The 16,148-nt window shown below is 46.7% G+C and overlaps 1 protein-coding gene across 4 annotated transcripts in view; it reads right to left on the reverse strand.

Moving 5' to 3' along the window:
• ABCC2 (ATP binding cassette subfamily C member 2) overlaps positions 1-16,148 on the reverse strand; it is a 67,621-nt gene that overhangs the window by 7,537 nt on the left and 43,936 nt on the right. For 3 of the 4 annotated variants that reach the window (XR_016222025.1, XM_008270326.5, XM_089314514.1), the window contains 7 exons: positions 14,214-14,343; positions 13,844-13,976; positions 11,729-11,948; positions 11,435-11,589; positions 8,720-8,875; positions 6,077-6,276; positions 2,480-2,606 (listed from right to left, as the gene is read on the reverse strand). Coding sequence is in view for 2 of the 4 variants with exons in the window: in XM_008270326.5 (XP_008268548.2) it covers positions 2,480-2,606; positions 6,077-6,276; positions 8,720-8,875; positions 11,435-11,589; positions 11,729-11,948; positions 13,844-13,976; positions 14,214-14,343 (1,121 nt within the window). In the remaining 2 variants the exon portion in view is untranslated. Of the gene's footprint in view, positions 1-2,479; positions 2,607-6,076; positions 6,277-8,719; positions 8,876-11,434; positions 11,590-11,728; positions 11,949-13,843; positions 13,977-14,213; positions 14,344-16,148 lie in introns of those variants that run through there. The other variant, XR_016222024.1, reaches the window with a different exon arrangement.

The raw sequence follows: 16,148 nt of genomic DNA on the forward strand, positions 1-16,148 counted from the left end.
TACTCTGTACTCAGCATTGTACTGAGCTCTCTTGGAGAGTAAGAGAAAGACAGTTCTCATCTCTATCGGGGAGGAAATGAGATCAGCACACGAGCTTGACTGTGTGGTGCTCGCGTGAGGGGCAATACAATGCTGTAGTAGTTTGGTATGAAAGCCGGCGCTGGAGGGGTTGGTCATTGGTCGAGTGGGGCCAGCACGTGGGTTTCCTGACTGTAAGCCTGGGTTCTATGTGGAGGGGTTGTGAATGGCAGTCTATGAATGGGGAAGGGCAGGACAGACAAAAACCTGCCCCAAAGCTGCCACTCTTGTCTCTGTTCTTGTTCACCATCCGCCTTCAAGGTGGGGACGGCCATGTGGACCCTGATCCTTCTCTACAGCCATCAGTTCCAGGGGCCTCCCTGCCATTGCACAGAAACATCTAACTACTGATGGAAAGGCTATCATGATCCGGGGCATGTGGAGGCCGCCTTCTTTCAGACAAAGGCTCAGGGGTTGGCATCTACCCACAGGGAGTTCTTGGGAAGCAAATGGTGGTGAGAGAAGAGAGTCTTCAAGTGCAGAGTATATGCTCAGTGGGGCCAAGAGTGACCACTCTGCGAAGGCTATGCCACATCCAACTGATGATGTTGCAGTGGCTTTGGTTCCATCGAACAGTTTCCTGACCCTCTGTGCTGGCTGTCCTGGTTTAATATGCTTAGAAATGGGGGTGGGGGAAGGGGTGTGAAGGGGCAGTAGCTCAAAGACCCAAGTGACTCTGGAGAATAACCATCCTTTTGGGTACCCTAGATTGATAACACTGGCCTTAGGTACCTTTAATTAAGACAGTACTAGCCGGCGCCGCGGCTCACTAGGCTAATCCTCCGCCTTGCGGCGCCGGCACACCGGGTTCTAGTCCCGGTCGGGGCGCTGCATTCTGTCCCGGTGGCCCCTCTTCCTGTCCTGCTCTCTGCTGTGGCCCGGGAGTGCAGTGGAGGATGGCCCAAGTCCTTGGGCCCTGCACCCCATGGGAGACCAGGATAAGTACCTGGCTCTTGCCATCGGATCGGTGTGGTGCGCCGGCCGCAGCGCGTCGGCAGCGGCGGCCATTGGAGGGTGAACCAATGGCAAAAGGAAGACCTTTCTCTCTGTCTCTCTCTCTCTCTCACTGTCCACTCTGCCTTTCAAAAAAAAAAAAAAAACAGTACTATATAAAGCCCACTTGCGGCTATATAAGCTTCTAAAGCATTAGTTCAGAAAGATACCATGAAAGGTGGTCAAATGATTCGTTTATTGGACAAGTGCTTATTGAACAGTTACTGCAGTGCTGGCCACTGTCTTCAGGGCTGGGAACTAATAATGTCTGTCACTTGTGCCCTGGTAATGCTGGGGATACTGCAGTGAGAAACATTATAGAGGCTTATTAGACTCTGTGGTCATTAGTACAATTAGCTCCAATTATTATGAACTGAGAAAGACAAATATAGGAGGAATTATTTGTTCCAAAAACTTCCTGATTATTCCTATATTCCAGAGAAAAAACTTATTTATTATCTCTTTTGAAGATAACCAAGCCCTCGGCCAGTGCCGTGGCTCACTAGGCTAATCCTCCGCCTGCGGCGCCGGTACCCCGGGTTCTAGTCCCAGTTGGGGCACCGGATTCTGTCCTGGTTGCTCCTCTTCCAGTCCAGCTCTCTGCTGTGGCCCAGGAAGGCAGTGGAGGATGGCCCAAGTGCTTGGGCCCTGCACCCGCATGGGAGACCAGGAGGAAGCACCTGGCTCCTGGCTTCAGATCGGCACAGCGTGCTGGCTGTAGCAGCCATTTGGGGGTGAACAAACGGAAGGAAGACTTTTCTCTCTGTCTCTCTCTAACTCTGCCTGTCAAAAAATAAATAAATAAATAACCAAGCACAGAGTCAGAGAAGAGGAATTATTATAGTGAAACATATAAAAATTGCCTTCTTATGTCCTCAGGGCTACTCTGTGTGTGTGTGTGTGTGTAATTCATATATATGAATCATATACATATACATATACATATATATATATATATATATAGGAATCAAAAGCACAGACTCCACAGTGTACCCCAGACTCAGTTTAAGAATAAGTGCATTGGGGCCAGTGTTGGGAGCAGTGGGTTAAGCTGCCACCTGCAATGCTGGCATTTCAAACGAGTACTAGTTAGAGTCCCAGATGCTCTACTTCCAATCTAGTTCTCTGCTAATGCACCTGGGAAAGCAGCAGAAGATGTCCCAATTGCTTGGGCCCCTGCACCCATGTGAGAGACCTGGATGGAGTTCCTGGCTCCTGGCTTCAGCCAGGCCTAGTTCCAGCCATTGAAGCCATTTGCAGAGTGAACCAGCAGATGGAAGACCTCTTTCTCTCTGTCTCTGTCTTCTCTCTCTCTCTTTCTGTAACTCTACCTTTCAAATAAGTAAATAAATCTTTTAAAAAAGAACACATATATTAATTTAGCCAAACTCCTAGTTTTAAGACTCACATTGAGTGCATTGGACAAAACAAAGCCCACAACGTCCCCACTGAGGGTATCTCTATAAATAACCATCATCAAGGCTGAACTGAACACGACCAAGTTCCCAACCAGCTCCAGGCGAAATGCAAGCCACCTGTAAGAGAAGCAGAGAGAGAGGCGTCACTGATAACTTCCTCACTTCACCCACCACCTTGGCATTCACAGAACATTCTTAGAGGGTTTGAACTGGCAGCACTGCACTCTTAGATGTCCTCAATTCAGTTTAGGAACACTATGTACTCCAAAAAAAATCTGTTAATTAAATTGTATTTTTCCCAGAAATGGGCTGCAATTTAAAGGTCCTAGAGGAGTTTGTTAAATTAAGGGAACCTTGGCGTACAAGTCTCCCAAAGTTGCCAAATGATAAGAATCACTTGGAGCAACTGTTCAAAATACAGTGCTACAAATTTAAATAAAACATTCCTGAACTTTTCTCTAGGGGATTTCAATTCAGTGGGCCTCCGATGGGACTTAAGAATTTTTATTTTGGGAATGGCATTGTGGTGCCGTGGGCTAAACCGCCGCCTGCAATGATGGCATCCCATATGAATGCTGGTTTGAGTCCTAGCTCCACTTCCAATCCAAGTTCCTGCTAATGCACCTTAGATAGCAGAATAGGATGGCTCCAGTGCTTGGGCCCCTGCCACCATATGGGAGACCTGGATGGATTTCCAGTCTCCTGGCTTTAGGCTGGCCCAGCCCCTGCTGTTGCAGACATTTGGGGATTGAACCAGTAGACATAAGATCTCTGTCTTCCCCTCTCTCTCCTCTGTAACTCTTTCAAATACATAAATAAATAAATCTTTTTTTAAAAAAAAGAATTTGCATTTTAAACAAATAATTTTAATCAGTTGAGGAAGCAAGGGAATCCAGATGTAAAATTAAAAAGTAATGGGGGGCCGGCGCTGCGGCTCAATAGGCTAATCCTCCGCCTGCAGCGCCAGCGCCGGCCGCAGCAGCCATTGGGGGGTGAACCAACGGAAAAGGAAGACCTTTCTTTCTGTCTCTCTCTCACTGTCTAACTCTGCTTGTCAAAAAAAAAAAAAAAAAAAAAAAAAAAAGTAATGGGGCCAGTGCTGTGGCATAGTGGGTAAAGCCGCTGCCGGCAAGGCTGGCATCCCATATTGCACTGATTCAAGTCCCAGCTATTCCACTTCCAATCCAGCTCTCTGCGAAGGCCTGGGAAAGCAGTAGGAGATGGCCCAAGTCCTTGGGCCCTGTATCCATATGGGAAACCCTGAAGAAGCTCCTGGCTCCTGGCTTCAGATCAGTGCAGCTCCGGCCATTGTAGCCATCTGGGGGAGTGAACCAGCAGTTGGAAGCCTTCTCTCTCTCTCTTTCTCTGCCTCTCTTTTTAAACTCTGCCTTTCTTTTTTTTCTTTTTTTTTTCTTTTTCTTTTTTTTTTTTTGACAGGCAGAGTTAGACAGTGAGAAAGAGACAGAGAGAAAAATCCTCCTTTTCCCGTTGGTTCACCCCCCCAAAGTGGCCGCTACGGCCGGTGCGTTGCAGCCCACCCAGTGCGCTGATCAGAAGCCAGGAGCCAGCTGCTTCTTCCTGGTCTCCCATGCGGGTGCAGGGCCCAAGCACCTGGACCATCCTCCACTGTCTTCCCAGGCCACAGCAGAGGGCTGGACAGGAAGAGGAGCAACTGGGACAGAATCCAGCGCCCCAACCAGGCCTAGAACCCGGGATGCCAGCGCTGTAGGCAGAGGATTAGCCTAGTGAGCCGCGGCGCCAGCCTAAACTCTGCCTTTCAAATAAATAAATAAATCTTTTTTTTAAGTAAAAACATAAAAAAAAAGTAAGCATCGTAGGAAGGCTCAATATTCCCTGTTCGATATCAGTCTTTGTAAAAACGTGGAGAAGAATCTCGGAATGGGGTGGGAGTGGGGAGTTAGGTATGCATCAGTCACAGAGAAATACCCTAGGCTGTGTAGAGGACTGAAAGGTACATATATAGAGACACAGCTTATAAAATTTGTTCCAAATAAAATACATTTAAATAGGCTTGTACCAATAATTCTAGCATGTTTTCAAATAAATATGCACATTTTACAATGGGTCCAAAAGTATTTACTTACATGCCTTTTCTTTCTTGGGAAGTCTAAGAAATCAAATATCTTAACAATCAAATTTCTGACCTTTCCATGTTTCAAATAATACTGAACATCATTAGCCTGCCCTTAACACCTCCGGACACTTTGGAAACAACTCATGAATCTGCCCTTCCTGTAAAGGACCTTCATCCTGGGGCCACCGCTGTGGTGTAGCAGGTTAAAGACCTGGCTGCAGCACCGGCAACCAATATGGACGCCCATATGGGCACCGGTTCCAGTCCCAGCTGCTCCACTACCTTTTTTTTTTTTTTTTTTAAGATTTATTTATTTATTTGAAAGTCAGAGTTACACAGAGAGAGGAGAGGCAGAGAGAGAGAAAGAGGTCTTCCATCCTCTGGTTAACTCCCCAATTGGCCGCAACGACCAGAGCTGTGCCGATCTGAAGCCAGGAGCCAGGAGCTTCTCCTGAGTCTCCCACACCAGTGCAGGGGCCCAAGGACTTGGGCCATCTTTTACTGCTTTCCCAGGCCATAGCAGAGAGCCGGATAGGAAGTGGAGCAGCAGGGTCTTGAACTGGCGCCCATATGGGATGCCAGTGCTTCAGGCCAGGGCGTTAACCTGCTGCACCACAGCGCCGGCCCCCATCCACTTCCAATCCAGCTCCCTGCTAATGTGCCTGGAAAGCAATGGAGGATGGCCCAGTTCTTGGGCCCCTATATCCACGTAGGAGACCCAGAAGAAGCTCCTGGCTCCCGGCTTCGGATCAACCCAGCTCCAGCCGTTGCGGCCATTTGGGGAGCGAACCAGCAGATGGAAGAGCTGTGTGTGTGTATGTCTGTCTGTCTGTCTGTCTGTCTGTCTACATCTCTCTGTAACTCTTTCAAATAAATAAAAATAAATCTTAAAAAACAAAAAAAACCTTCCCCCCCTGAGGATGCACCACAGTGACCACGGTCTGAGGATGCTGGAGAACGATGCTCACCTGTTCAGGGATTCACTTCACAGGCCATGAGTTTTCCATTTCTGTCATTAATGGGATTTACCAAAAGCTTTCTAACTCTTCTCTCCCCAATTTCTACCTCTCACCATCCTCTTCCACCACCACTTCTTCCCGCACCACGCCCAGGGAGAATCACATCCATGCTCAGGGAAGCAAACAGAATGTGCAGTGCACCAGCACTCGCACAGTACCTGGCTTACCATATGCTCACAGTGCCACCATAACCCTGGGAGGCAGGCTGTAGTCTAGCCATTATAAAATCAAAGACACTGAGCTTTTTCTTTAGAGAGGCAAAGACAATTCACCCGAGTTGGCACACGGTAGACTGGCATAGGGACCCAGTCTCTGATGACAAAGCTTGTGCTTTCTTCTCTCTGCTTCCGTGGCCTGCAGGTTCACGCAGCCACCGTGGCTGTCACACCACCAGCCATCCTGCCTTCCCGCGGCTAATGTCAGAATGAGAGCTCCGCAGCACGCACTTGTGCAGCTACCAGGGGAAGCCTCACCTGTTGGAAGTAATCCAGGAAGACACACATTTCTGGTTGGTGTCAATCCCTATCTCATTTTGTTTCAGAAATCGCTGTTGGTGCTCAAAGGCACGGATCACAGGCAAACCTGACACAGTCTCAGTAAAGTGAGAGTAGATTGGGGATCGGGTGACAGAGTCCAGACGTCTCAGCTGGCGGGAGGTAGCCACATAAAACACCTGAACACAAAAAGCAAAGGGTCAGAGAGTTGCACAATCATGCTGCACATGCTGTACTTCTGCCTGCCCGGCTGTGACCCAACACCCCTCACCCTGACGGACACAGCCCACACCCGAACAGCACGGATGCCTGCAGTGTCAGCTCTCCCGAAAGGAAGGATGAGAGGCACACAGGGACAGAAGCACAGGAAGACTGGGGTTGGTGGGGAACTGAGCAGGAGGACAGTGAGGGAACAATACCACAGCCTTGATGGTCAAGATTTCCAGCCCACATAAGAAGTTTTGTCAGCCTAAGCCATATTCTCCCCAAAATGTGCAGATGTTGTCTGAAGTTTCTGTACTCGTTAGAGAAATGGTCTCCAAAAGGATTTTGTTAAAGACATGGTGTGTAAGTGGGATGGACAGGAAATGGCCAGAGGTAGGTAAGTTGAGGTTTGGGTAAAAATTCAAGAGTGGAGTCAGTTGAGTGACCAAAAGTGTGCCTCAGTGGTGTGTGAAGGTAAAGAGAATTCTGATGGAATGCAGAATGTGGAGTGTAAGAATGGCAACTGGATGTAAGAGAGTGTGCATTGGCCAGCGCCGCGGCTCACTAGGCTAAGCCTCCGCCTGCAGCGCCAGCACCCTGGGTTCTAGGCCCGGTTGGGGCGCTGGTTCTGTCCCGGTTGCACCTCTTCCAGTCCAGCTCTCTGTTGGACATCTAGGAAGGTTAGGATGGGATTGGGGGGAGGGGGTGGAAAATGGAGCTCATTGGACCAGTCATTGCCACCATCTAAGGGGAGAGATAGCAGCTCAGACTCGGGTTCCATGAGTATTTCATTCATTATTTATTAACACAAAAAAATTCCTCTGAGGATTTACAATGTATCAAGTTCTATGCTATTCTGAGGATAAAATGGTGCAAGGGGGGAAAATAAGTAAGAAAGATGTTCTCGGATGGATGTCCTGGTACAGAAAGTTAGGCTTGGACACTCTCAGCTCATATTGGAGTTCCTGGTTTGAGCTCTGGCTCCTCCACTCTGACCCAGCTTCTTGCTAATACATCCTGGGAGGCAACAGATGATGACTCGAGTGCTTTGATCCTGATCACCCAGGTGAGAGACCCTTACGGAATTCCAGGCTTTTTGTTTTGGCCTGGCCCAAACTTGCCTGTTGTAGGCATTTGAAGAGTGAACCAATAGATGGAAGATTCTCTCTCTCTCTCTATCACTCTGCATTTCAAGTAGATAAACATAAATAAACAACCATTTTTTTTTTTAAATGTTCCTCTCAGCCCGGCACCGCGGCTCACTACTGCCTGTGGCGCCAGTACTCTGGGTTCTAGTCCCGGTTGGGGTGCCAGTTCTGTTCCAGTTGCTCCTTTTCCAGTCCAGCTCTCTGCTGTGGCCTGGGAAGGCAGTAGAGGATGGCTCAAGTGCTTGGGCCCTGCACCCGCATGAGAGACCAGGAGGAATCACCTGGCTCCTGGCTTCAGATCTGTGCAGCACACTGGCTGCAGCAGCCATTTGAGGGGTGAACCAACGGAAAAGGAAGACCTTTCTCTCTGCCTCTTTCTCTCACTTTCTAACTCTGCCTGCCAAAAGAGAGAGAGAGAGAGAGAGAGAGAGAGAGAGAGAGAGAATAGAGTCTATCACCTGAAGGGCCAAGTGCAGTGAGAGGCACTAACATTGCCAAAGGACTCAGTGAGGGTTTGCTGAAAGCCGGGGCAGCTGACCAGGTGAGTCAATGCAAAATGTTATACCCAGAAATTTCCTTGAATAATTCTGCTTCCTACTTTTGGTTTGCTATGGGAATTGCATGTACCTGAGTAACTCCATGCTCGCACCACAAGGCCATAAGACCCTGACTGTAGTATTCAGCACTGTATCCCCTGGGTAAACAGTTCATCACAAAGACACCTGCTGGGACAAGGGTCCCACCTGCAGCTTCCCCTCATCAGTTTTTATCATGGGCATAGAGTCCCTCCCAGTTTTCTGTGAGGTTTGATTCTCAAGCTACCTGTTTTCTCAAAGAATGTACTGGCACCGAGCCTAAACCATCCAGACACCCTAGTGAACTTGAACTGAACCAAAGTGAAGAAATGCCCAGCCCCTGCTGAGAAGTATCTCCAGTAGGTGCACCTATTCAAAGCCAAAAGAGGAGACACCGTAGCACAATCAGAGAAACGACCTTTCTTACAGAGCAGAAAGACTTTGCCTAGAGCCAGTCTCAAAGCAGTCTTGGCTGGAGACATAAATCTGTGTCAGCTAGGGCAGCAGTTAGGGGTACATTTGCTGTAAATCATATACTAGTTGAAGCCAACAATTCAGGGGGCCTCTGGGTTCCTGGGTAAATCAAATATTTAATTAAACAGCGAAGAAGCTGGAGAGGATGAGTAACTAGCAATAAAAAAAAAAAAAAAAGAGGAGAATCTCAGGAAGGAAGACCTAGCCATCTCCAGACCTACCTGAACAGCCACATAAATAATGGCGAGAGGAATGATGATGACGGCGAAGACAGGGGTGGCCATGCAGATCATGATGAGGGTGCTGATTATTGCCAGGAAGCACATCATCCAGCTACGCAAGGACTGAGGGAGGGTGTCATCCACTGTGGAAATGTCCTGGAATACAGTTGGCAGAGATGGCACACCAGTCAGTTCCTGAGACGTTCTGGACCTTCCTGGCTCAATTCTGCACATTTCCAGTGACTCCTTCATTTAATCTTTCCATGATACTCACTTGCCATACATTGTGCTGGTCATACCAATAACCAACCTCATTCCTGTAACTTCTTCATTTTTCAAAATTCCTCCAAATCAAAATAGGAGTCATCTTTTACCTTTTTTCAGTAGATCTGGTCAGTTTTCACTCTTCTCAGTAAAATGCCCATTTGTCAGATTTCTTAAGCCATTCATAATCATTGTAAGCCAATAAAACCTTTTGGGTAAATCCTTCTCCCATAGCCAAACCAGTTCAGTTATGCCAACATTACACAGGCCTTAATTCTATTGAGAACCCAGAACAGAGCCTGGCTTTCAATACACATTCAGTAAACATTTGTTGGGAGGCTTCACTCAACAAGGCCCTGTCACCTGCCCTTGACTGAAGAACCACCCTATCCTGGGAAGGTGTTTCCTCTTCCAAGTGCAGCCCATCGAGGGAAAAGGGAGGTGGCACTGAATGTGATCCCTGCCTGGCCAGTGTTCCAACCAAGGAACCTGCAGGTGATGGGGAGGGGGTCATATACACTCATGTTATATTCTTGTCTTGTGGAATAAATCAACAACTGAGAAATTTAATGGAAGGATGGATGGTTTGGAACATACTCAGGAAGACTGACTTACATTTTGACTTGTCCTGGCCGAGATTTCCTAGAGGATTCTATTAATTCTATGATAGCGGATATGTGAATACCACGGTAAGCCCAAATTACTTCAGGAGTTCCTAAACCAATAGCTCTCAATCATGGATGACTCCTGCATCTAATCTGTCTCCCCCGGGTCATACCAGAATGCAAATGAATACATCCAGGGTTTTCAGGAAAAAACAAAGTCCTCACCAGCTAACATTTTTTTGCAGCTTACCCAAAACAGATTCTCCATTGTTCAATCCTCCAATCTCCTCTTAAGGACTCAGCCTCTGATTCTACAGGACCCTATGCCAAACTCCTTCATAGGCCTGTGCAACCTCCCACATACAACTTATGGTGAGTTGACAGTTTCCTTTTTCATGCAAAAGAAATCAGTAAAGTATGACTGCTGCCGAGGTAGTTCACAGGAAGCCCTCTGCAGTCTCTTTTCCAGAAGGCTAATTATAATTACATTATAATGTGCAAAAAGACTGCAATCATTACAAAATTTCCCCAACCAAAACCGTGTCCTCTTTTAGGTTCTGTTAGAGAGCAGAGTCCACTGAAGTTGTCTCCAAAGATATAATGCCCACCATTTCTGCCTCAGAGGAAGGTGACAGATGGGGACCAGTTACGTGCCCGCTTTTGAAGCAGCCACTGTGTCCCCAGAACCTGGCTGTGAGCTTGATTTACCCTTCCTGTGTCGACCCTATAACCAAACAAGAGCCCAGATATGCTCAGATATGTTTTTAAAATGCTCTCTTCTACCCCAGCAGAAAACTAAAAAGTATGATGATGATAACTGAATATAATTTAGAATTATCTGGTCTCTTGCCTCTGTTCCTGAAACCTCCATCTCAGATGCATTAAAAATCAATGATTTAGGGCCTGGCATTGTGGCATAGCAAGTAAAGCTGCCATCTGAGATGCGGTATCCCTTATGGGCACAGGTTCAAGTCCCAGCTGCTCCAGTTCCAATCCAGCTCTATACTAACACGCCTGGGAAAGCAGCTGAAGATAGCCCATGAGCTTGTACCCCTGCACCTATGTGGGAGACTTGGAAGAAGCTCCTAGATCCTGGCTTCGGCCATCTTCTGCTGCTTTTTCAGGCACATTAGCAGGGAGCTGGATCAGAAGTGGAGTTGCCAGCACTCGAACCAGTGCTCATATGGGATGCCAGCACTGCAGATGGCGACTTTACCCAGTACGCCATAGTATCAAAGATGGAAATTTCATTCAATAATGATTCTTAAGTATCAAAGATGGAAGTTTCAATAATGGAGGCAGAGATCAAGCAAACAGTTATCCTACTATCCCTTTTATTCACTATCATAGGCAGTGAGAATGCTTTTACTTATATTTTCCCTCTGCAGAATAATCCTTTTCACCCAGATTCTACTGTCCTCACTTACACCAATCTTCACCATCTCCCTGGCTTATTTTTGCAACCTGACCCAGTTCTCACTTTTTCTGAGATTCTCTACCCTCATTCACCCAGGCTGAGCTGGTGCCTCTTTTCTCTGTCATTCCCGTGTAGTCTCAGAACACTTCTGTACACACTGTTTCTTGGTTTTACCATGTTCTATCATAACCCTTCGTTTCCTTGGCTGTCTCCTCTACTAGATGGGGAGTTACTTGAAAAGCCAGCACTGTTCCTTCCTATATCCTCAGGATCCATGAAAATTCACAACATTTACTCAAGAAACATTTGTATGCTGAGTGGACAAAAGAACTAGAACTGCAGTGTTGTTGAGGGGGACATGAGGGTTCCTCCTGTCAGCAGGAGTTGTAGTATTTAAACACACCACCTTGCAACCTTTGCAATACTTACACCAGCAAACCTGTTCACAATCCGGCCTATGGGTGTTGTGTCAAAAAAACTCATGGGTGCTCGAAGGATATTGTTCAGCAGTTGCTTATGCAAGATATTTGATGCATGGGCACAACCACTGGCACTCCAGAAACTTGCTACAAGCACAGTTAGCCCTAGAAATGGAACAAGTTTTGTCAGCACCATGCACAGGGGTCCCTGAGAATTTGTGCCCAGGACATGAGGGCAAATGTTTTCTTGAGTTCAAAAAAAGGACAGGGTCCAGACAGATTCTGTTGTAGCTGTCAGACATACCTTGTGCTAAACCCAGAACTCCGAAGATCCCAATTCTCAAGTCTCTCTGAGAGGCTGGATAGTTGGTGCCATTGTAGGTGTTAGAATCACTGGTCCAAGCACTGAGCCAAAGGTTGGAGCCAATAAAAGCCACAGAATTCAAAACATAGGCAAAGATGATGCCTACTATAGAACACCATCCTATTGCTTGTAGGTATTTCAAGTAGATGGAGAATTTCACCTGCAAAGTACCCAACTCAATATTAGTAGAACTCCCTGATGCATTGTGTGGAGAAATTACCTACAACACCATTCATACAGAGGAGTGGGGTCCCTTAGAAAAGCAGGTAGCAGAGTGTGGTAGTCTGTGCTCAGGATTTCTGCACTGGGCCAGAATAATATGAAGATACTTTAAAATGTTTAAGAAAAATGGAATTAAAGATCAGTTTGTCTTGGTGAAAAAAAAATTTTTAGGGGCCGGTGCCGTGGCTCACTTGGTTAACCCTCTGCCTGTGGTGCCAGCATCCCATATGGGGTTCTAGTCCCAGTTGCTCCTCTTCCAATCTAGCTCTCTGCTGTAGCCCGGGAAGGCAGTGGAGGATGGCCCAAGTGATTGAGCCCCTGCACCCACATGGGAGACCAGGAAGAACTACCTGGCTCCTGGCTTCAGATCGGCACAGCACCAGCTGTAGCAGCCATTTGGGGGGTGAACCAACAGAAGGAAGACCTTTCTTTCTGTCTCTCTCTCTCACTGTCTAACTCTATCTGTCAAATAAAAAAAAAATTTAAAGATTTATTTATTTATTTGAAAGTCAGAGTTACAGAGACAGACAGAGAGAGGGAGATTTTCCATCTGCTGGTTCACTTCCCAAGTGGCTGTGATAGCTAGGGCTGAGCCAGGTTGAAGCTAGGAGCCAGGAGCTTCACCCAGGTCTCCCACATGGGTAGCAAGGGTCCAACTTTTGGGCCATCTTCTGCTGCTTTTCCCAGGCCATTAGTAGAGAGCGGGATCAGAAACAGAGCAGCTAAGGACACAAATCAGTGCCCATGTGGGATGCTGGCATTGCAGGCAGCAGCTTTACCCACTATGCATGCACAGTTTTTTTTATAATATGCATTTTCCATGAGTTTTGGAAGACCCCTTGTAGATAAATGCTGAAATACATAACAGGGTGATTAGTCATTGGACTAATTTTTTTAAAAAAGAAATATTTATTTGAAAGGTGGAGTTACAGAGGTAGAGGTGGGGTGGGGAGGTTCCATCTGTGGTTCACTCCCTCACTCCCCAAATGGCTGCAATGGCTGGAGCTGGGCTAATTCAAAGCCAGGAGCCTGGAGCTTCTTCCAGTTCTCCCACATGGGTGCAGGGGCCCAAGGACCTGGGCCATCTTCTAGTGCTTTCCCAGGCCATAGAAGAGAGCTAGATTGGAAGTGTAGCAGCCAGGACTCAAACCAGCACCCATATCGGATGCTGGCACAGCAGGTGGCGGCTTTACCCGCTATGCTACAGCAATGACCCCTAGTCATTGGGTTATTAATGATATTCTAGAGACAATTAAGAGGGGAAGATAGAAAAACAATGGGACAGGGACTGGCCCTGTGGCATAGTAGGCTAAGCCTCCTCTTGCAGTACTGGCATCCTATATGGGCACTGGTTCGTGTTTTTCTCTGACTGTAACTCTATCTCTCAAATAAATAGACAAAATATTTTTTAAAAAAGAAAAGAAAAACAATGGGACAGAAAGGGGTTATACTGCAAACTCTGGAATTTGTGATCTGTGATTTGAAGCTTCATTCATTTGAACTGTGTTCTCTGCATGATGTATTAGTGTTCCCCGGCTCCTAGAATTGCATCTCAAAGCAGTTTGATTGATCTCCACACATCAGAATAGAATCAAACACTTATGAAATGAAGGCTGAGGATAGTCGCAGGAAATGGGCTATTCCCCATGGATATAGGAGCTGGTAGAAAGCCCACGGCCTTATCCAACATCTTAATGAATTTGAAGATTTGCAAAGCACATTAGTACGTATTGCTCCTGTAGACATGTGTCCAAGTCTCCTCTAGTTTTAAAATTTCCAGGTTCTAAGCCTTACATAACCTCAGATTGTGCTTTTTTGTGGTGTGCTGTTCACCTTTCCAGTTTCCATGAACTCCTTCTTAATTAGTTTTTGTCCTTTCACCACTTCTTCCTCCTTTGGGGTTTTCCCATTCTGTGCTTTCAAGGAGTTTTTCAGGGATTTCAGACGTCTGCCACTGGACCTAGAGCTGAGAGATGGAGGTGGGAAAGATTTCTTGAGCATGTAGATGCTTCCTTTTTTGCAAGCAGATGGCTGTAGGACACCAATACAATAGCAATGCTTTCCCTTCCCCCATACAAGGAAACCAAGGAAGAGCCAGGAGTGTCCATGGTGTCTACTCGTCCAGAAAAACCCCTGAGAAAAAGAGAAAGGGCAAGTGGAAATATAGAAGTGACGAGGGCTGCTAGCTGATTAAATGACCAACCTGCGGCTAAGCGTTCGATGAAGGCTGTTCTCCCTCTTCAAGGTCAAGGAAATCGAATCTTCAGGGAATTCCTCTATACTAGATATCAGCCCAGAGTCATCGTCATCATCTTCTTCACTGCCGTCATTGACTAGGGAGACACACCGAGGGTTAGGGAAACAGCAAAGAGCTTTCATGGTCCTGTGAACAGACTCTCATTGTACCATGAATAAGGGAGTAATGGGTTATTATCCCACTGGAAGAGAGAATGGTCAAAAAAGAGAAATAAACTGAAAACTGCTAGGTTCCTCTGGAACAGAAAAGAACTTCTAAGATAACAGTATGGGCTGGTGCTGTGGTATAGTGGGAAAGCCGCTGTTGGTCCAAGTGCTTGTGCCCCTGCACCCACATGGAGATCCAGAGGAAGCTCCTGGCTCCTGGCTTCAGTATGGCCCATCTATGGGTGTTGCAGCCATTTGGCGAGTGAACCAGTGGATGGAAGGTTTCTCTCTCTGTCTCTTTGTAACTGCCTCTCAAATAATAAGAAATAAATCTTTAAAAGATTTTTAAATAGATAATAGTAGAAAAATAGAAGATTCACCATTCCCAGAACTGACTAAAGAGATGAGTATAAACTGAAAATGCCCACCTTGAAGCTGCAAACATTTGACAAATTTTTATTCATTTAAACCACTTGAAAGTGTATCACGAAAATAAAATAAAAATGTAAAATGTAGCACAGGTAGCAGTGGGAATAGTAGAACAAGGATCTCCAGAAATTTGTTCTTCCATAAAAGCAATGAATATACTGGCAAAAATGGTCAAAACTGAATTTTTTTGAACTCTCAAATTAATCAAAGGGTTGCAAAAATCCAAGGAACATTTATTTTTATTTATTTATTTATTTTTTGACAGGCAGAGTGGACAGTGAGAGAGAGAGATAGAGAGAAAGGTCTTCCTTTGCCGTTGATTCACCCTCCAATGGCCGCCCCGGCCGGCGCGCTGCGGCCGGCGCACCGCGCTGATCCAATGGCAGGAGCCAGGAGCCAGGTGCTTTTCCTGGTCTCTCATGGGGTGCAGGGCCCAAGCACCTGGGCCGTCCTCCACTGCACTCCCTGGCCACAGCAGAGAGCTGGCCTGGAAGAGGGGCAACGGGGACAGAATCCGGCGCCCCGACCGGGACTAGAACCTGGTGTGCCGGCGCCGCTAGGCGGAGGATTAGCCTAGTGAGCCGCGGTGCGGGCCGGAACATTTATTTTTTAAAAAATGGCTGAATATTGGTAAAAACAACAGGACCTGTGGCAGTCTATCTTGCTCACTTTCAATCCCCCTCGCCTCAGCTTCTGTAGCCTAGGAAACCAACAGCAGTGAAAACCAGCAGCCTAGCAGTCACAGAAGGGGCAGAGTGGGTTCAGAACTCTCCCCCAAAACTCTATTCCTGAAGAACTGCCATTATCTCATCTGTCTGGAATTCTCTAAAAAATCCCCATTCGCAGGGTTTATGTTTAGTTGATCTAACTTGGAGCTAGCTTAACCAATCAGTAACAATTATGTAAGGTGGTGATAAAAGTTGGGGAAAATAAGAAGCTGACCTAAAATTTAAAAGGAAAAGTTGGGGAATAAGATGTCCAAGGGGTCTCTGATCTCTGATGTGTTCCTGGCAATCTAGAATACAAAATCCATGTTTAGGTCTGTGTATGCTCCCCAGAAAGACCCAAGAAGATCCTAATCTCTCACTGCTGGTTGACCGTCTGCCTTCCTGCAAGCAGGAAACGAAGGTTGAGGCAGAGGTAGGAATTGCTGAAGTGTTGAAGATATGCCCCAACACACACACACACACACACACACAGCCTCTCAGCCTCTGAGAGACTTACTGCTTCTAGGCACTTAAGAAAATTTTGTGTCCAATCATTAGCTGATCACTAAGCCAACCAAGCAGACTTCAGTGGCAACACA

This window comes from Oryctolagus cuniculus, chromosome 15 (assembly GCF_051225735.1).
Source record: "Oryctolagus cuniculus isolate XC-2025 breed Fujian yellow rabbit chromosome 15, ASM5122573v1, whole genome shotgun sequence".
NCBI classification, from domain to species: domain Eukaryota; kingdom Metazoa; phylum Chordata; class Mammalia; order Lagomorpha; family Leporidae; genus Oryctolagus; species Oryctolagus cuniculus.